The 21,609-nt window shown below is 48.6% G+C and overlaps 1 protein-coding gene across 2 annotated transcripts in view; it reads left to right on the top strand.

The window, feature by feature from the left end:
* P2RX3 (purinergic receptor P2X 3) overlaps window positions 1–21,609 on the top strand; it is a 552,515-nt gene that overhangs the window by 97,918 nt on the left and 432,988 nt on the right. For both annotated transcript variants that reach the window (XM_077493185.1, XM_077493186.1), the window contains exon 4: window positions 16,607–16,670. In XM_077493185.1, the coding sequence (XP_077349311.1) occupies window positions 16,607–16,670 (64 nt within the window). The remainder of the gene's footprint in view (window positions 1–16,606; window positions 16,671–21,609) is intronic.

Here is a 21,609-nt window from a genome sequence, read left to right as displayed (position 1 = left end):
TTGGATTTGTAATTTTCTGAATATTGCAATAAAAATCTATTTTGGAAAAAAATAAAAACTTTTTAAGTATCATTTCCCCTATTGCCCAATTAACTAGATCACAGGTAAACTTCACATGGACTGTAGAAGCTCAAGCTGCATTTGACAAGTTGAAAAACCTTTTTGACATCTGCACCCATTCTGAGACATCCTGATCCTAACTTGCCCTATGTTCTCGAGGTTGATGCCTCCGAAATTGCTGTGGGAGCCATACTGTCCCAGCGTCAGGGAGCGAAATCTCTTCTACATCCCGTCGCCTTCTTTTCTAGAAAACAAAATCCCTTAGAAAGGAACTATTATGTGGGTGATCGGGAATTACTGGCTGGCTATTAAATCTGCCTTGGAAGAATGGCGCTATCTCCTTGAAGGAGCAGCGCAGCCCATTCTTGTGTTCACCGATCACAAGAACCTTGAATATTTAAGAACTGCCAAGAGACTGAGATCCTGCCAGGCCAGATGGGCCCTCTTTTTTGCAAGATTTTGCTTCCATAGAACTGATCGGCCTGGAATTCTGAAGTTCCAACAACCATCATGATGTCCCAAGAAAATAATAAAAGATTCTATGACAGAAGGAGAAGGGGTAACCTAGACCTTAAACCTGGGGATAAAGTTTGGCTCTCCACTACAAACCTCAAGTTGGCTTGTCCCTCTAAAAAACTGGGACCAAGGTACATTGAATTAATTAGAAGAGAATTAATGCTGTTGCCTTCGAGCTCAACCTGCCGGCAAGTTTGAAGATTCACCCGGTGTTTCACGTTTCCCTTTTAAAACGATATATGGCCAACCCCTTCCCTGATCATGAACCTGAAGTTCCTCCTCCATTGCTTGATGAAGGGAACAAGGAATTTGAAGTTGAGGCCATTATGGATTGCAGGAAGAGAAGGGGTCAAACCCAGTTCTTAATCAAATGGAGGGGCTATGGCCCTGAAGATAACTCGTGGGAACCCTCTTCCAATGTACATGCTCCTCAGTTAATTCGGGCCTATCTTCAGCTTCATCCTGACAAGAAATCTCTAGTGGGTATCCGGAGGCTGCCCGCAAGGGGGGGCAAATGTAAGAGAACTAGTTGTTCCCATCCCTTGAGCACTCGCGGGCACCCACATATGCCTGTGCGTATCAATGCACACATGCGCGCATGGCGGGTTGCGTGCATGCACTGGCATGCACCCATGGCGCCAAATGACCTATTTAAAGAATTGCTCTGTCCCCAGATGGTTGCTGACTGATCTTCAGCGTATCCTGATACCCTACAGCCGCTATTCTCCTGCCTGATACCTCCTGAGGAACCTGGCTTGCCCTGACCCTGCTCCTGGATCTTGTTCTTGCTCTGATTCCTGGTTCCTGACCCTGGCTATTCACTGGACTCGGTTTCTGCTTGCTGCTTGGTGCTGCACCGTCCTCCAGTTACCCGACCTGGTTATCCTTGTGACCTCGCTTCTGCCTACTGCCTGGTACCTCACCGTCCGCCTGTTACTGAACCTGGCTTCCCTCAAAACCCTGCTCTCGCTTCTGACCATCCTGCACGTGTCTGCTACCTTGATCCTGCAACCCACTGAAATCTCCTGCTACAAGCCTATCAAGGACTTAACTACATGTCACATTCCACTGTTCCTGTGGAGTTCCCCTTTAAGCCCAGCTGATCTTTGGTACAAGACGATCCATCCTGTCCTGACAGCTCTCCTGCCTGTCCAAGATCACTTCCTCTGCTGCAAGGCTATGGGTCCACAGCTATGTTCCTCCTAGCCCTTGGTTCCCTCTGTTCCACTTCCAGTGGGACCTGGATGGGAGATACAAGAGAGGCCGACCTCGTCAATTCAGTCTCCTCCAAGGTATGTGACATTGTGAGAGACAGAAAGGACACAAAATCTCAATTGCACAGGATTTGCTTCTGTCCCATAGCTGTTGCTCTAGGTACCAGTGACACATAGTGGCAACTGTAGGATACAGTTGCAATTCTGAAACCCAGGGGGAAGCCACAATTAGGAACTAGTAATTGCCCCAGGTAGCGCAATATTTAATATTGATTGGACCCTGGGCAAATGTTTTCTTGGGCCCCCACCCTTCCATGCAATTTCGATCTCCACCTGCTCTGAGACATACATAAATTGGCAGTTTACTTAATCAGATCAGGTAGCGGTTGCAATTGGTTGCCAGAGGTTACAGTGTATCATTACGGCTCACTGACTGGCTGCTAGAGGTTACAGCACATGACTTCTGCTGGTTAATTGGTTGCTAGAGATTACTGTACAGCCATACCACTCAATAATTGGCTTCTAGAGGTTACTGCACATTATTACTGCTCAATGATTGGTTGCTAAAGATCACAGCACATCATCTCCTCACTGCCTGCACACCATGGACTGGGGACCCATCAATAGACAGAAAACTCCTAGGCATAATAGAACTCCTGGAATCAGTGGCAAGGCTAGGGGGTTGATGGTATCAGTGGCAGTGGTGGGATGGGATTAGTTAGGAGTAGGGATGAGCTTGGTGTTCGATTCGAACGTATGTTTGACTCGAACATCGGCTGTTCGCATGTTCAGCGAATACCGAACGTTATGGGCTGTTCGCGCTAAATTCATGTGGCGCTCACGGCCCATAATGCACTGCGCCATCGCAGTGCATTGCTAGCTCATGATTGGCCAAGCATGCACGGTGAACCCGCATGCTTGGCCGATCACAGCGCCGGCAGCGAAGAGAGCAATAATTTGCCACAGATGCCTGTGGCCAATTATAGCTCAGGGGGCTTTAGTATATGCCACCAGCGCGGCAGCCTTGTGTAGTGTGTTCCAGCATGCGAAGAAAGAGCTAGATAGGCAGGCACAGTGTGTTCTTTTCTCAGGCATCTGCAGGAGTTAAAGTGGGTGTTGTGTGCCTCCAGCACAGTATACACCTGTATCTACCCTTTATTGCTGGTGTTCCCTCATACAGCATCTGCAGGAGTTAGTGGGTGTTGTGTGCCTCCAGCACAGCGCACTATACACCTGTATCTACCCTTTATTGCTGGTGTTCTCTAATACAGGCATCTGCAGGAGTTAGTGGGTGTTGTGTGCCTCCAGCACAGCATACTCTGCAATACCAGCCAATACTCTGCAATACCCCGCCAATACTCTGCAATACCCGCCAATACTCTGCAATACCCGCCAATACTCTGCAATACCCCGCCAATACTCTGCAATACCCCGCCAATACTCTGCAATACCCCGCCAATACTCTGCAATACCCCGCCAATTACGCTGCAATACCCCGCCAATTACGCTGCAATACCCCGCCAATTACTCTGCAATACCCCACAAATACTCTGCAATACACCACCAATACTCTGCAATACCCCGCCAATACTCTCCAATACCCCGCCAATACTCTCGAACGCATACGTAAGCCCCACCCACATATGAAAACGGTGTTCAAACCACACATGTGAGGTATCGCCGTGAACTTTAGAGCGAGAGCAATAATTCTAGCCCTAGACCTCCTCTGTAACTCAAAACATGTAACCAGTAAAAAAAATTTAAGCGTTGCCTATGGGGACTTTTAAGTAGTGGCGTTTGGCGCCATTCCACGGGCATGTGCAATTTTGAAGAGTGACATGTTAGGTATCTATTTACTCAGCATAACTTCATATTTCACTTTATGCAAACATTGGGCTAACTTTACTGTTTTTTTGTTAAGCACATAACAGTTTTTTTCCCCAAAAAAATGCATTTGAAAAATTGCTGCGCAAATACCGTATGAGATAAAAATTTGTAACGACCCCCATTGTATTCTCTAGGGTCTTTGCTAAAAAATATATATAATGTTTTGGGGTTCTATGTAATTTTCTAGCAAATAAATGATGATTTTTACATGTAGGAGAGAAATGTCAGAATTGTCCTGGGTGCTCCAGAACGCCTGATGGCGCTCCTTGCATTTTGGGCCTCTGTATGTGGCCACGCTGTGTAAAAGTCTCACACATGTGGTATCGCCATACTCGGGAGTAATAGCAGAATGTGTTTTGGGGTGTAATTTGTGGTATGCATATGCTGTGTGTGAGAAATAAACTGATAATATGACAATTTTGTGGAAAAAAAAAGGAAAAAAAATCTTGAGTTTGCAAAGAATTGTGGGAAAAATGACAACTTCAAAAAACTCATCATGCCTCTTACTAAATACCTTGGAATGTCTTCTTTCCAAAAAGGGGTCATTTGGGGGGTATTTGTACTTTTATGGCATGTTAGGGTCTCAAGAAATGAGATAGGCCGTCAGTCCTTCAGGTGTGATCAATTTTCAGATATTGGCACCATAGCTTGTGGACTCTATAACTTTCACAAAGACCAAATAATATCCACCAATTTGTACTTATTTTTACCAAAGATATGTAGTGGTATAAATTTTGGCCAAAACTTATGAAGAAAAATTACTAATAACATAAACGAAGAAAAATTCATTTTTTTACTGAATTTTCAGTCTTTTTTTTTATAGCACAAAAAATTAAAAACCGAGAGGTGATTAAATACCACCAAAAGAAAGCTCTATTTGTGTGAAAAAAAGGAAAAAATTTCATATGGGTACAGTGTTGCATGACTGAGTAATTGTCATTCAAAATGTGAGAGCACCAAAAGCTGAAAATTGGTCTGGTTATTAAGGGTGTTTAAGTGCCCAGTGGTCAAGTGGTTAAGGGCAATTCTACACTTATCACCAATATAAAATTAAAATGTACATTGATCACCAATGTAATGAAGAATTTACACTGACAACCAATCTAATGGAAGATTTTACATCAACAACCAATAAATGGGGGATTTCTACACTGGCCACCAATGTAAGGGGGGTATTTACACTCACCACTAGGGATGAGCTTCGTGTTCGATTCGAACGTACGTTCGACTCGAACATTGGTTGTTCGTCCGTTCGGCGAAGTCCGAACATTTTGGTCCGTTCGCGTCAAATTCGTGTGGCGCTCACGGCCCACAATGCACGGCGATGGCGCAGTGCATTGCTGGCTCATGATTGGCCAAGCATGCACTGTGACCCCGCATGCTTGGCCAATCGCAGCGCCAGCAGCGAGGAGAGCCATGATTGGCCACAGGCAGGATGCCTGTGGCCAATCATAGCTCAGGCTGTGTAGTGCACGCCCCACACTATATAAGGCCGCCATCGCGGCGGCCTCGTGTAGTGTGTTGGTGTCTGAAGCAGTGGGTGTTCTGTGTACCTTCAACACAGTACACACCGATCGTTTTCGGACGATTTTCTATCTTGCTATTGTGTAGTGGTTATTGTCTGCGTGCCCTGACCGCAGTATACACCGCTATATTCACCTCACCTATATAGCTAGTGATCTAGCTTTAATAATAGAGCTTGCAGTCAGTAGTGTTAGGAGATAGTGCGTGCTGTCTGCGTGCTCTGTACCCAGTACATACCGCTATATCCACCTACATAGCTGTTCTCTATTTGAGCCCACTTGCCATCTGCAGGAGTTATTGGAAGTTGTGTGTGCCTCCAGCACAGCACAGTATACATCTGTATATACCCCTTTATCTCTGGTGTTCTATAATAAAGGCATCTGCAGGAGTTAGTGGGTGTTGTGTGCCTCCAGCACAATATACACTACCCAACTGCTGTTTTACCCAACTCCCTTCAGGCCATTACCATGTCTGGAAGGCCAGCAAGGAGAGGCAGACAGGCGCGAGCCGATAAAAGAGGGCAAGCAGGCTCTGTGTCTAGAGACAACAGTGCTGGTCATGGACGCGGTGCATTGTCATCAGCACGTGGCCATGGGACATGCTTGTCCTTCTTGAACCGCAACATGCCAACAACTTGGTAGAGTGGATGACCAAGCCCTCTTCATCCTCCTCATCCTCTCTCACCCAGTCTCAGGGTAGTAGCAAAGCAGCTGCCAACGCATCGTCTTCCCTCCTCTCAATGTCATCATCAGTGACTCCTTCCCTAGACCCACCACATCCTCCTGAGGAGTCTCCTGAACTCTTTGAGCACAGTGTTGGGTACATGCTCCAGGAGGATGCCCAGTGTTTTGTGGGCTCTGATGATGACACTCAGCTAGAGGAAGGCAGTAGCGTGAGCGCAGAGAGAGGGGATGCTCAAGAAGGACAGCAATCTGGCAGTCATGTTCCACAAGCTGCAGCATACTGCCAGGTTTGCTACAGCGATGAAGAGGGAGGGGATGATGAGGGCACTGACTCCACGTGGGTGCCTGGAAGGAGGGAGGAGGAGGAGGAGGAGGCACATGTCCAACGAGGCAGGATGCCCTCCGGGGGCCAGCTTAGGGGCAGCACACCGACTGAATCACACCGCAGAGCTCCGCCTGTGCAGAGCGCTGCCTCTGCGCGTTATTCTAAAAGTTCTTTGGTGTGGGCCTTTTTTGAGACGAGTGCATCAGATCGCACCGCTGCTATTTGCAACATATGTCTCAAGCGTATCTCACGTGGCCAAAACATCAGCCGCTTGGGCACCACATGCTTGACCAGACATATGTTGACCTGCCATGCAGCTCGTTGGCAAGCGTACCTCAAAGACCCACACCAAAGAACAAAGCGGACCTCTCCTTGCTCCTCATCAGCTGCCATCTCCAACCCCACTAGACCTTCAGTCCTCTCTGAAACCTGCTCTGAGAGGAATGAAGGTGTAGAATTAGGTGTGTCACAGCCAAGTGCTTCCGGGAACTCTGCTAGCGGTACACCCACGTCCGATTATAGCAGGCAAATGTCCCTGCCCCAGCTGCTGGACCGGCGGAAGAAGTTCACTCCCAGCCATCCACATGCCCAGCGGTTGAATGCTAGCTTGGCTAAATTGCTAGCACTTCAACTGCTGCCTTTTCAGTTGGTAGACTCGGCCCCCTTCCGTGAGTTTGTACAATGTACGGTTCCTCAGTGGCAGGTCCCCAAACGCCACTTTTTCTCACGGAAGGCGATTCCGGCTCTCTACCGGCATGTGGAAGGCAATGTCCTTGCCTCGCTGGACAGGGCGGTAAGTGGTAAGGTGCATATTACCGCTGACTCATGGTCCAGCAGGCATGGACAGGGACGTTACCTGTCTTTCACGGCCCATTGGGTCACTCTTCTGGCAGCTGGGAAGGATGCAGGACAAGGTGCAGTAGTGTTGGAGGTTGTTCCGCCACAAAATGCTACTATTGGTTGTGACACACCTCTCTCCTCCACCCCCTCCTCTTCTTCTTCCTCCATGGCCTCTTCCAGTGCTCTGTCCTCAGAACCAGCGGTGCTCCGTAGGCGTTCCAGGGGCTACGCAAGTACGCAGGCAAAACGATGCCATGCCGTGCTTGCGCTGGTTTGTTTGGGGGACAGGAGCCACACTGGGGCGGATGTTTTGTCAGCTCTGCAGGGGCAGGCTGAGAGGTGGTTGACGCCACGCCAGCTTAAGCCAGGAATGGTGGTTTGCGACAATGGCACCAACCTCCTCTCCGCCCTCTGACAGGGACAACTGACCCATGTGCCCTGTGTAGCTCACGTCCTTAACCTGGTGGTGCAGCGGTTCTTGGGCAGGTACCCCAGCTTACAGGATGTCCTGAAGCAGGCCAGGAAAGTCTGTGTGCATTTCCGCCGATTATTTAATGCCTGTGCTCGGCTGGCTGAGCGCCAAAAGGAGTTGAACCTGCCCAAGAACCGCCTTATATGTGACATGCCCACCAGATGGAACTCAACATTGGCCATGCTGCAGCGGCTGCACACGCAGCAGAGGGCCATCAATGAGTACCTGTGCGACTACGGCACCAGGACAGGGTCAGGGGAGCTCGGTTTTTTCTCACCACGCCAGTGGGGCATGATCAGGGATGCATGCACTGTCCTGTCACCGTTTGAGGAGGCCACAAGGATGGTGAGCAGTGACAGTACATGCATCAGTGACACTGTACCTCTTGTCCACCTCTTGGAGCATACGCTGCGTGGAATAATGGACAGGGCACTTGAGGCAGAACAGAGGCAGGAAGAGGAGGACTTCCTTGCCTCTCAAGGCCCCCTTTATCCAGACAGTGTTCCTGCTGTGCCACCCATCACACAGGAAGAGGATGAGGAGGAGGAAGAGGAGGAGGAGGATGATTGTGTCAGCATGGAGGTGGAGGCTGGCACTCAGCATCAGCAGCAGCAGCAGCAGTCTTGTAGGGATGATTTACAGTCCCAAGAAACACGTGGACTTGTACGTGGCTGGGAGGAGGTAGCTGCGGATCATGTTGTCCTTAGTGACCCAGAGGACTCCGGACCGAATGCCTCAGCTAACCTACGCTGCATGGCCTCCCTGATCCTGCAAAGCCTGCGGAAGGATCCTCGTATTCTTCGGATCAAGGAGAGGGACCATTACTGGCTGGCCACTCTCCTTGATCCACAGTACAAGGGTAAGGTTGCCGACCTTATCTTGCCATCGCAGAGGGAGCAGAGGATGAGACATCTCCGGGAGGCCTTGCAGAAAGGTCTGTGCAACGCGTTCCCAGAGACTGGGAGGTTACAAACTCCTGGTCCTGGACAACGTGTTGCTGAGGCATCGGTCAGAAGGAGCGGTGGAGACTGATCTGTCTGACTGATGCTTTCAGACAATTTTTTAGTCCGCAGCCCCAAGGTATGATCGGTTCCAGCACCCATCGCCAGCGTCTGATTTACATGGTGCAGGAATACCTAGGGGCAAGGTCAGACTTGGACACCTTTCCCACCGAAAATCCTCTGGCTTACTGGGTCTTGAGGATGGATCACTGACCAGAGCTTGCACAGTATGCAATTGAGCTACTGGCCTGTCCTGCATCCAGCGTTCTTTCGGAACGCACCTTCAGGGCTGCTGGTGGCTTTGTTACTGATCACAGGGTGCGCCTGTCCACCGAATCAGTTGATCGACTGACCTTCATCAAGATGAATCAGTCTTGGATCACCCACAGCTACCAAGCACCTGAAGCTGATGTAACCGAATAATTTTTTTTTTAAATACCACATCCCTTCAAGACTGCCTATGCTGATGCTGAGTGACTGTCCTGTTATGTTGATTGTCTATCCTCTTCCTCCTCCGCTGATATGTTGGAAGAACATTTCTGGTTCTGGTTGATGCCATCAGCCCAATTTTTCTGCCCCTGTTTAACAGGGGCGTTTAATTACAATTTTTGATGCAATGCTTTGCAGCAGGGCTAATTCCTGCATTAAAACTAGAGTATATGGCAGAGGTTGCAGTGTGGTGGCACCAGCACCAGTGCCTAAGGCCCAATTTTTTTGCCCCTGTTTAACAGGGGCGTTTAAGTACAATTTTTGATGCAATGCTTTGCAGCAGGGCTAATTCCTGCAATAAAACTAGAGTATATGGCAGAGGTTGCAGTGTGGTGGCACCAGCACCAGTGCCTAAGGCCCAATTTTTCTGCCCCTGTTTAACAGGGGCGTTTAAGTACAATTTTTGATGCAATGCTTTGCAGCAGGGCTAATTCCTGCAATAAAACTAGAGTATATGGCAGAGGTTGCAGTGTGGTGGCACCAGCACCAGTGCCTAAGGCCCAATTTTTCTGCCCCTGTTTAACAGGGGCGTTTAAGTACAATTTTTGATGCAATGCTTTGCAGCAGGGCTAATTCCTGCAATAAAACTAGAGTATATGGAAGAGGTTGCAGTGTGGTGGCACCAGCAGCAGTGCCTAAGGCCAAATTTTTCTGCCCCTGTTTAACAGGGACATGTAATTACAATTCTTGATATAATATTTCACAGGAGGGCCCCTTCCTGTGCCCACCCAGAGTAACGGTGAGGACTTATAGTGTTGTGGCACCAGCACCACAACCACCAAAGGTCAATTTTTCTACCACTGTTCAACAATGGCATGTAATTACAATTCTTGATATAATCGTTCACAGCAGGGCGCTCCAGCGCCCACCAAGAGTCACTTTCAGGGCTTACAATGTTGTGGCAAAACCAACACCTTGTTCCGCCATTCCTGCAGAGCATATAGGGCAGGCCCCTACTTTTAAACATCCAACTTACAAACATCTCCTACTTGCAAACGGAAGGAGACAACAGCAAGTGAGATGAAAAAAGATGGACGAGAAAACAAATTATACAGGGGTGATAACCCTTCCCTATGTTTTCCAAAAAGCTTAAAAATAGTTTTTTTGACTGGAGCTACGCTTTAAAAATGTACCAGTTGAAAATTACAAACAGATTCAACTTAACACAACAAACCTACACAGTCCCTGTCTTGTTTGCACCGCCTGTATACTGCTGTTCTGAGTATATAGGGCCTGGGGGCCACACGCATTTCCTTTTTTTAATATGGGTACAGGGTTCCCCTTAATATGCGTACAAGACCCAAATAGGCTGGTAATGGGCAGGGAAGGCTACCCATGCCATTTTTCTCAAAGATTTTCAACCATATTGCAGGAACCAGATATAACATTAAAACCGCAAGCAGTTTTAAATGGTGTTATTTCCGTTTAATGTCATTTTGTGCAGCGACTGTTTTAAACACGGGAAACACGTGGCACTTCACAGGCATACTACAGACACCCCCAGGCACCATATTTAAAGGAATATTTCACTTTTTTTTTCACTTTAATCGTCATTAAAATCAGTGCTCCCGCCAAAACGGCTGTTTTTAAAAACATTTTAGGCATTGACCCATGTCCCCTGGGGCAGGAGCCAGGTCCCCAAACCCTTTTTAGGACAGTATCTTGCATATTAGCCGTTAAAATTAGCACTTTTCATTTCGAACGTTCGAGTCCCATAGACTTCAATGGGGTTCTAACGTTCGTTCGAATTTGGGGTCCGTTCGAAAGTTCTGGTGCGAACCGAACCGGGGGGTGTTCGGCTCGTCCCTATTCACCACCAGTTTAAAGGGAGCTTCTACATGGACCACCAATGTAAGGAAGAATTTGAAACTAACCACAAATGTAAGTTTTTTTTTTAGTGATTACCAATATAAAGAGGAGTTTCCACACCGACCACCAATGTAATGGGGATTTACACTGACCATAAATGTAATAGGAGCATTCACAGTAACCATCAATGTAAGGAGAGATTTACACTGACCACCAATGTAAAGGGAACTCCACACTGGCCACTAGTGTGAATAAAAGGATTGTAAACCAAGCCCCAATGTAATGTGAAGACTTACACCAATTTAACTGAGACATTTAGAATGCGTTCACATTTGTGTGTGCTGGGAACACATGTAAAAATCGATTTCCTGACACCACAGAAAATGTGCTGCCCTTTAGCAGATACACATCAGTGCCATTAATGGTTACTGACACCCTCACGCATCTGCTGAGATGTGCGTATTCACATGCACCAAAATTCCCGGTGCTATGGCACCATGTTATTTTGAAAAAGAGTTCCACCTCTAATTGATTACATTTGCAGAACAGACTGATGTTAGGCTTAATGACCACAGATATAGGCAGGACGTTCAAGCATGCCCTTTTACCTCCCCAGTGGGCAGCATTCAGCAGAAGTGATGGTGGATTTGACCTCAGGCAGGCGTGATGTACGAATGCTGCCACTATTTACATATCAATACAGGTTATTTACATGTAAACACAGGGTCTGCAGGTGAGCATCTGTTTTTTTTTTTAACAAAGATTTTTATTTATGTTTCAACAAAAAGAAAAATAGAAAACAGACATGCGTCAGCAGGGTACATACATATTTTGAGTAGACAGATAATCAAATTGCATCACATATAGAGTACAGACAGTTCTTAACAGTGTGTAGAGTCACTAATCATTGCAGTATAGAATACAGAACCTCCCCAAGACCTCCCCCCGCAATACAAAAAAACACAGAAAATAACAAAAAAGGGGACCCACCCCCCCACCCCCCACTCCCCCTAGCCTAAGCAATGGTCAAATGCTTCGCCTCAACCCATGCCGCCCAAATCTTTCCGAATTTCCCAGGGCAGTTCCTGCCCAGATACGTGAGTTTGTAGAGCGGCAAAGCCGCGTTCACCAGGGACTGCCACAATTGTTTAGTCGGGGGGAGAGGTTGATTCCATTGCAGTAGTATTGCTTTCCTCGCGTAGAGTGTAGTGTAGAAAATAAACAGTTTCTTCCCCCAGCATATTTCCAAAAAGTCACAGATACCCAGTAGGAGAGGTAGCGGGCTAAGTGGGATCGTAAGCTCCCCCACAGCATTAATGTCGGCCAGGACTCCCTTCCAAAATCCCACTACCCCAGGGCAGGACCACACCATGTGAAAAAAGTCAGCATCGTCTTCGTTGCATCTAGGGCAGGTAGTCAATCGGTCAGGGTAAATCCTTGCCAGGCGTGCCGGTGAAAAGTATACCCGGTGGAGGAAATTCAATTGTATAAACCTGTCCCTTGCAGAAATCGCCAGGGTCAGGTATTGCTGTATACCCTCCTCCCAGTCCTCCTCAGTAAGCTCCGGAATGTCACTGTGCCAGAGCTCAAACAAATGGGAGATCCTAGTCTCGTCCTGTACAGTCAGCGCGGTATATATCGTGGACAGTATGCGCGTCCCTCCCCCCGCAGGCCCAAGCGCTTCCTCCACTGCAGACACCCCTAGAGTCACTCTAGATGGGAATTGAGACCGGAAGGCGTGTCGCAACTGCAGAAATCTGAAAAACATATGATTCGGGAGGTCTCTGGCCTGTTTAATAGCATCGAAGGAAAGTAGCTGCCCCTGAGATACTATGTCCCCTAGTGTTGTAACTCCATGCCTGGCCCAAACAATCGGATCAGGGATGGACTGAAAATGGGGCAAGCGGGGGTTCCCCCAGAGGGGAGTCCCCGGGGCCCACACCCCTGCGCCCACCAACTTTTTATTCACCAGTTCCCATATCTTAAGAGTCGTGCGCATCGGAAGAGTTATCCCAGGGTTGGATCGGGTTCCCCTATGGATCAGGTTCCTGAGTTCCGCATATGAGCCCAACAACGCCGCCTCCAACGAGGATGCAGGGTTGACTGGGCCCTCGGAGAGCCACCACCTAATAGTCACCAGGACTGCCGCCCAGTAATACTTCAGGAAACAGGGCAGTGCCAAACCGCCACGCACAAGGGGCCGCTGGAGGGTTGTTCTAGCTATTCTAGGGGGCTTACCATTCCAAACGAAGGACGAGATAATGCCATCCAGTTTCTTAAAGAATCTAAGTGGGATGTGGACTGGGGTCTGGCGGAAGAGGTAGGTAAACCTAGGAAGAACCGACATTTTAATTAAATTGACCCGTCCCACTGGCGAAAGCGGTAAGGACCTCCACACAGTACACCTCTGGGCCAGCTGGGTGACCACCGGACTTAGGTTAAGGGTAATAAATTGTTTCAAGTCTCTGTGTATTTCCACTCCCAGATATTTAAATTGAGAAACCCTCTGCAGTTGCCCATCCACCCGGGAAACACCCGCACCATCATGTAGTGGAAATAAAATCGATTTCGCCCAATTTATTCGTATACCCGAGAACTGTCCAAACCGGTCGATATGCGACAATGCCGCCTGTAGGGAGGCTCCGTCATCCCTGAGATACAACAAGGTATCATCAGCGTATAACGAAACCTTTTCCTGCAAAGGACCCCGGACAATACCCCGAACCTCAGGAGAGGAGCGGAGGAGAGCCGCCATAGGTTCAATTGCCAGTGCAAAAAGCCCCGGGGACAGGGGGCACCCCTGCCTGGTTCCCCTGTGGAGGGGAAAGAGCGGGGAGAGGACCGTGCCCGTGCGCACCCTAGCTGTGGGAGCTCTGTACATTGCCCTGACCCAGGAGATAAAGGCTGGACCGAATCCAAACCTACGGAGGACTGCCCACAAATAGTCCCACTCCACGGAGTCAAAGGCCTTCTCCGCGTCTAGGGAGGCCACAACCTCCTCCCCGCCTTCTGCATCCCCCGAGGCCAAGACAGTGAAAAGCCTGCGAATATTAATATCTGTCCCCTTCCCCGGCATAAAGCCAGACTGATCCTCATGGATCAAGGTAAGTATAACCTCATTCAGTCGCCTGGCAAGGATTTTGGTCAGCACTTTCGCGTCCGAGTTGAGCAGGGAGATAGGTCGGTATGACGAGCACAGCTGGGGGTCCTTCCCAGGCTTAGGGATCACCACTATAATGGCTTGTGCCATAGATGGAGGGAGATCTCCCTCCCGGAGGGACGCGGTAAGCATGTCGTGCATTCTAACTGTCACCTCCTCCAGGTAGTGTTTATAGAATTCCGGGGGTATCCCATCCTCCCCAGGGGTCTTCCCCGGCTGCATGGACCCCAGTGCGAGTCGGACCTCCGCCAGAGTGATCGGGGAGTCCAGGCCATCCCTGGCCTCAGAGGTAAGGGTAGGGAGTGTCACCCCCTCTAAAAAATCACTTAACTCCTGCGTTGAGTACCGCACCCTAGATGAGTAAAGGGTGGAGTAGAACTCTGCAAAGCAAGCGTTAATGGCAAGGGGATCCGTCACCAATGTCCCAGCACTATTCTGTATTCGAGGGATAGTGGAGATTGGGGCCTGCTCCCTAGAGATCCAGGCCAACAACCTCCCCGTCTTTTCGCCCTGTTCAAAAATCCTCTGCGTCTGAGCCAGGTGACGTTTGCTTGTCTTAGCCACCCTAAGCAGCACCACCTCTCGGTACGCTACTTTCATATCCTGAGCCGTGAGCGGGTTAGCCGTGAGGGTGAATCGGGTCTCCAGGTCTTGGGCCCTGGCTTCTGCCTCCTCTACCGTGATCCTATCATTCCTACGCTCCCGGCCAATGGAAGAAAGGTAACACCCCCTCATATAGGCCTTGAAGGCATCCCAGACCATCCCCCCAGAAGCCGTGCCTACGTTTGAGGCCCAGAATCCCCGGATTTCACCACCCATCTCAAAGGCAATAGTGGGGTGTTCAATCCAGTACCTTGACAATCGCCAGAGTCTATCCCGCTGAGGGGTAGAGGTCTGCAATGTACACAGCAGTGGGGAGTGGTCAGAGATGCCCCGAGGAAGTAACTCTATTCCAAGAACCCTGGGAAGCATGGGGGCACCAGCGTAAACAAGGTCAATACGGGAGAGTGTGTTGTGGGAGGAGGAGTGGCACGTAAACCGGCGATCTGATGGGTGTTTCCACCTCCAGACATCCTCCAGCCCAAACACCTGTGCCCAGCGAGAAACTGGAGAGTCTGTGGCCCGGTCAGGCGTCAACCTATCCAGGGAAGGATTAGGAGGAATATTAAAGTCCCCTGCTATAACCACATTGTCAGTATGAAATTGGGCGATCAGGGCAGTCAATTTATGTAGTAAAGACAGATCCGCAGGAGGAGGCATATAGAGACCCACCAGCACCATCTCTATCATATCTATTGTGGCGTGCACCAGCACGTATCTCCCGTCCTTATCTGTAACAATATCAAGAGGCTCAAAATTCAGGGACTTATGGACCAAGACGCTAACCCCCCGGGCATAGCCGGAATATGTGGCATGATAGTGGTACCCCACCCAGGGCCTCTTCAAGCCCATAATCCTTCCCCCCACTAGATGTGTCTCCTGAAGGATACAAATATGCGGAGCATATTTTTTCATGTAGTCAAAAACAAGAGAGCGTTTAATCCTCTGGTTAAGCCCCCTAACGTTCCAGGAGAGGATCTTCAGCGGAGCCATAACCTGGAAGGGCAGGGGGGACCAACGGATATGACCGCCCGACCAGGGTCAAGGCACAAATATCTCATCTTAAGCAATGCAATGATATACACAGTACATTCGTTATAGTAGCGCTGTCCACAGCAGAAAACATATAAGCATGTAACAAAAAAACAACAAAAAAACTGAAAAAAACAGAACTCCCCTCCCTTCCCACCCCACACCCCAGAAAAACAGCCCCAGGGTGTTTGAGAACCCAAACCAAACGTAATTAAACCCATTTAAAGGAGAAATCTCCCGTGGGGGCGGTGCGTATCAACCAGCACACCTAGGACAGAGTCTCCTGCGCAGAGTAAACAGACTCCAGCGCAGCCGCTTCCTGGAGGCAAAAACAAGTTAAAGGGGAACAAGCAATAGTATAGGTGACGCCTCAGATTGAAGTACAAAATTCTCTTGGAGTGTTCCAAGGGCCCATTCTTAGTTGCAACTCGTCCAGCAAGGAGGAGACAAAAACCACATAGCAGGTGAGCATCTGTACATGGCAATAGGGCAGAGCTGGGTAGCATTAGTAACACAACTTCATTCTGAGATATCAAGACACAGCATGGGACTAAAACTTCAAGGGACAAGGGAATTTAAACTGGGATAGTTGGCAAGTATGAGGCAGCTGAGGCACAATAATGATGGGGCCCAGGGCAGCTGCCCCTTTTGCCCTGCCTTAAAGACAGCCCTGGCCCCAGGTAAACACCTAGGAAAAGTAAATGTATATACCGACTAAAATACAGGATGGCTACATTTACAAACAGATTCACCAAGGGAGTCAGTCCGATTAGTAATCTGCTGCAAATATCATAGTTAATCTAACTTGAATCAATCCACTTATTAGGAATTTATTGCTTTATTGTTCTGGGTAAGTTTCACACTATGTAGTCAAGTTAGGATGAGGAACACAGTCCATTAGCTTGCACGTTTAGTTAATCTCCCATATTTCACAGGTTCCCTTTAATTTCTAGAAGGCTAAACCTAATGATTTCCTTCTCTGTTTCCATTCTAGAGTGATGAGAAATACAAATGCACCACAGACAGCAAATGCCCAAGAAACAGGCCTACGTCCAACGGTAAGATTGTCATATTTACTTACCTGTGGGTCACATGTCTGTTTGGACTTTAAGATTTGGGAGGCCTATAGCTAGTCAGAGTACAACATTATGCTGGCTGTTTTTGTGAAATATACTAGGTGTCAATTTAGCTCGTTCAACCTTTTGGTTTAAAATCCTGATTCTGAAATCACTACTTAGATTCCAGATCTAAAAAAAATGTGAGTGGTAGAGTACTGAACCCAAGGTAGAAAAGACTTGAAATCCAAATTTTAATGGCAGCTTTCTGTCAATGGGGATATTCCTGGGTGTCCCCAGAGTAGTCTAAATATTGTATAAAGGTCGAGAGCACCACATTAATTGAAGAGAATACTGTACAACTAACTTCAAAATAAAAGATAAAGTAGTTGACTGGTGAACTGAAGCAGCATGGCACAGTGGTGTAGTGGGTAGCACTCTCACCTAGCAGTAGAAAGGGTCGCTGGTTTGAACCCCAACTACAACACTACCTGCCTGCAGTTTACATGTTCTCTCTGTGCCTGTGTGGGTTTCCTCCCACACTCCAAAGACATGCTGGTAGGTTAATTGGCTTCTGTCCAAAAATTGGCCCTGGTATATGAATGGGGACCTTGGATTGTGGGCTCCTTGAGGGTAGGGACTGATGTGAGTGTGCAATATACAGGGATAGGGACAATTGTAGACACTCACTCAGGTTGGACTGGTGTCTTTATTCAACCTTACTATCTATGTAACTATGTATGTAGCACTACCTTAGCCTTTTATATTTTTCAGTTTGTTGACCAATACTCTTTGCAATTACTGTCAGCATCAAAAACCCTGATGGGGGGTAGTTTTGAGTCCCTGCATCATGTCAGTTTTATCATCTGACCTCTTGTCAAGAGCATTAAAGGTTTATTGGTCTCACACTCGATCTGTAGTGCTCTTATACGTTCTACATGCACATTTTCCATTTGTAACAAGCTTTTAGGAGGAAACATCGTTTTCAGACTTCATTAGCTTTATGCTTATATCAGGGCATCTTTTTGCCAGATATAAATCAAGTTGAAGTCAGGAGGGAAGGTTATATTTACATGTTTAGAATACAGGTATTTTTGGGAAAATATAAACATTTGTTATATTACATAGTCATAGAGGCTTTCTATTTTTCTAGTCCAAAGCACATAAAGCCTTCTTAAAACAGAAAATTATCTGCTTGTTTCTTTTCTACCACATATCTAACACAAAGTAATTTTTTTAAGTACAATAAAACAGGTTATAGCAATATTTTAAAGGCAAATGCCTTCTTTGTGAGACAATGTACAAGTGCATTAAAGCAAAACTAAACCCTCTTATCCTCTACAGCTAAAGAAGCAGCCATTTTAGCTCATGGTCAGGCTATAGGGCAGACCGGGCATTTGCCCCGTGTACTGTTGATCAGGCCACACAGTGGGAGGTAAGCGGCGACCACGGCCTAAACGGCAGTGCCTGTGTCATCTCTGGCGGCTGTATGGGCTGAGCTGTGTGTCTCTCTCACAGATCAACCTCAGAGCCGCGCTGACAGTTCCGCTCTCCTCCTCCAGCCATGGGCATCTGCACAGTGGGGAGAGCTGCAGGCTGCTGTCAGGATATTCCCCCCTCGCCTTCCCTCCCCTTCTGTTGTCAGCAGCAGGGGAAGAGAAGGCTTTCCTTATGTTCATTTTTCTCTCCCCATTGGCCACAACAGAGGGCCAATCAGAAGCAACTAAAGGGGCATCATGGGAAATGTAGTCCCAGAGATAGGTGGCCCAATTGTTATTAGCATAGAGCAGACTACAGTCCCCAACATGCACTCTGCTGGGTGGAAAAAGAAAACCAGGAAACAAGCTGAGGAGTGTTTGTAGCAGCTACTAAAGGAGACATGGAAAACAAAAGAGAGGACTGTGCTGGGTAACTAATAGCCCCAGCACCACCAGAGAGTCACACTGTGCCACACCACCATAGTGAGAGCTACACTGTACCGCACCACCAGAGAGAGAGCCACACTGTACCCGCACCACCAGAGAGTGAGCCATGCTGTACCCGCACCACAAGAGAGAGCCACGCTGTAACCGCAACCACAAGAGAGAGCCACGCTGTACCTGCACCACAAGAGAGAGCCACGCTGTACCCGCACCACCAGAGAGCCACGCTGTACCTGCACCACCAGAGAGAGAGCCACGCTGTACCTCACCACCAGAGAGAGAGCCACGCTGTACCTCACCACCAGAGAGAGAGCCACGCTGTACCTCACCACCAGAGAGAGAGAGCCACACTGTACCGCACCACCAGAGAGAGAGCCACACTGTACTGGCACCACCAGAGAGAGAGAGCCATGCTGTGCTGGCACCACAAGAGAGAGAGAGCCACGCTGTACCAGCACCACCAGAGAGAGAGACACGCTATACCGGCACCACCAGAGAGAGAGAGCCATGCTGTACTGGCACCACCAGAGAGAGCCATGCTGTACCAGCACCACTAGAGAGTGCCACATTGTACCCACACCACTAGAGAGAGCCACACTGTACCCACTCCACCAGATGGAGCCACGCTGTACCCACACCACCAGAGAGAGAGCCATGCTGTACCTGCACCACCAGAGAGAGAGAGAGCCATGCTGTACCTGCACCACCATAGAGAGAGCCACACTGTACTGGCACCACCAGAGAGAGAGCCACGCTGTACTGGCACCATGAGAGAGAGAGAGAGAGACACACACTTTACCGGCACCATGAGAGAGAGAGCCACGCTGTACCGGCACCACCAGAGAGAGCCACGCTGTACCGGCACCACCAGAGAGAGCCGCGCGGTACCCGCACCACTAAAGAGAGCCACACTGTACCCACACCACTAGAGAGAGCCACGCTGTACCCACCCCACCAGATGGAGCCACGCTGTACCCGCTCCACCAGATGGAGCCACGTTGTACCAGCACCACCAGAGAGAGAGCCACTCTGTATCCGCACCACCAGAGAGAGCGCCATGCTGTACCGCACCACCAGAGAGAGAGTAGGTCAGTGTCACTGGGCCTTGTGGGCACAATAGGAGACAGACAGTACTGGCATTGTATGGCCACAATAGGACTTGGACACTAATATAAAAGGGACTGCACTGTAATCATTGCAGTGACCCTTTATAGTACAGTTCCCTTTTATATCACAGTGTCTCTGCACATTTGTTGGACCGACACCAACCACCCCCATGAATGTCTACCAACCCCCCTCCCCCCGGTCCCTGGAAAAGTTGGCTGCTCAGTTTAAAATGCCCGGGCCTATTTTTTGTCCCAGTCCGGGCCTGCCCATGGTTGATCGGCAATTGCCATGGTGCTGCACATGTGATCAGTTATACACCAGCCATTTGATGGCTTAACAGTTTGGTTTAGAGAACAAGCAAATGAGACATTATTCACAGAATGTAACTGATTTGGTAACTCCTTAAATCAGTGGGTTTAAATTCCATTCAGCCAGGAGCAGTGATTTTCTGTGTCTACTCTAGATGCAGTGAACTAGATGGACTTGTGTTTTTTGGGGGACCTATGAAGGGGACTGTATGTAATTTTTCCAGCAATTTAAACTGTATAATATTTTTTCTTTGTAAAAATGTATTTTTTTGTAGCACCTCATATAAAAAGATTGACAATCCACCCCCAAAATGCAAACCAGGCTCTCTGAATCTGGCATGGATCTTAAGGGGGTACCCCATGCAAAAAAACAAACAAACGATGGGTAAAAAAAAAACCTACAGGAAGTTGGCACTACACAATTGTAGCGCCACCCCCGAAGGAGCCGCTTGGTGATTTTTGGATTCTCTGTTCTGTGCCCCAACTTCAAGAATAACCTCAATGCCTCTGATACACCTGATTAAATAAATATACTCACTGCAAAAGCTTTTAAGGACACAAGTAGAAAATCCTGTTATCCTGGCTGTGAATTGTTACCAGATATAGACAGACACACCTGGTAGTGATAAACACTTCTGGGCCAAAACACTGTTGAAAAATGGATGGATATTGCAATCCCTGAAGTGGTGTGGGTCGTCTTCTCTGGGCGGTGCTGGGCTGTTAAGCAGGGTCCCTGGGCTGAACAGTGGCGGACTTTTGTGGCTCTATCTCCCCCCGAGCCACCTCAGCCTCCTCTCACTCTCTTCAAGGTGGCACTCCCCTCAGCACCTGTCCTCTTACCATGCTTCAGGTGCCTAGGCGGGCACCACTCAAGGGACTTTTGTGGCTTTGTCTCTCTCTCTCTGACAGCATTCCATCAGCAAAATCCTCAGCCTCCTCTTCCTCTCTCACTTGCAACCCAGACACTGCCCCCGGCTATCCCTCCCCCTTACATTTGGGCATACTGGGGCTGTAGTTTTTAACTTGTAAATTCCAATGGGCCATCTGTCTTTGGGACTACATGTCCCATGGTATACTTGCTGGTCCCCTCTGATTGGTCCCTTGCTGCTAACATGGGAGGGGGGGCAAGTTGGAGAAGGAGACAGTGACAGCCCGCAGCTCTCCTCCTCTCTGTCACAGTGCCGTTACTCAGATCCTGTAGAGGAGCGAGCAAGGGGGGTGAAAGAGCCTGCAGCCACTCCCATCTCCTGTTGTCGGGCGGCATGCGCTTTGAGTGGGAAGTTGGAGGGGAGCCCGCAGCTCCCCTTCACCTCTGTCAGGGAGCCACCATTGTGTTAACTCTGAGGATTTGAGTGGGGGGGGACAAATGCACCAGTAGCACCCGCTACACGCTCCCCCAGCAAAGAACCTTTGGTACCAATAGGAGGGACAGAGTCCATCCACATATAATGTCTGCAACCTGCTGCATACTTTTAAAATACAACGGGAGGCAAAAAACAGTTAGTACATGTATGAAAACAAGCAATTTGCATGCACGTATGAACCTGACAAGGGAACTTCCCACCACTTGTCATAGGGGGGGGGGTTGTCTTGCCAACAAGCAGG

This window comes from Lithobates pipiens, unplaced genomic scaffold (assembly GCF_037356315.1).
Source record: "Lithobates pipiens isolate NorthernLeopardFrog02 unplaced genomic scaffold, aLitPip1_a1.2 Scaffold_19, whole genome shotgun sequence".
NCBI classification, from domain to species: Eukaryota; Metazoa; Chordata; class Amphibia; order Anura; family Ranidae; genus Lithobates; species Lithobates pipiens.
The sequence above is the reverse complement of the archived record's forward strand: the minus strand, read 5'-3'. Positions and strand labels throughout refer to the sequence as shown.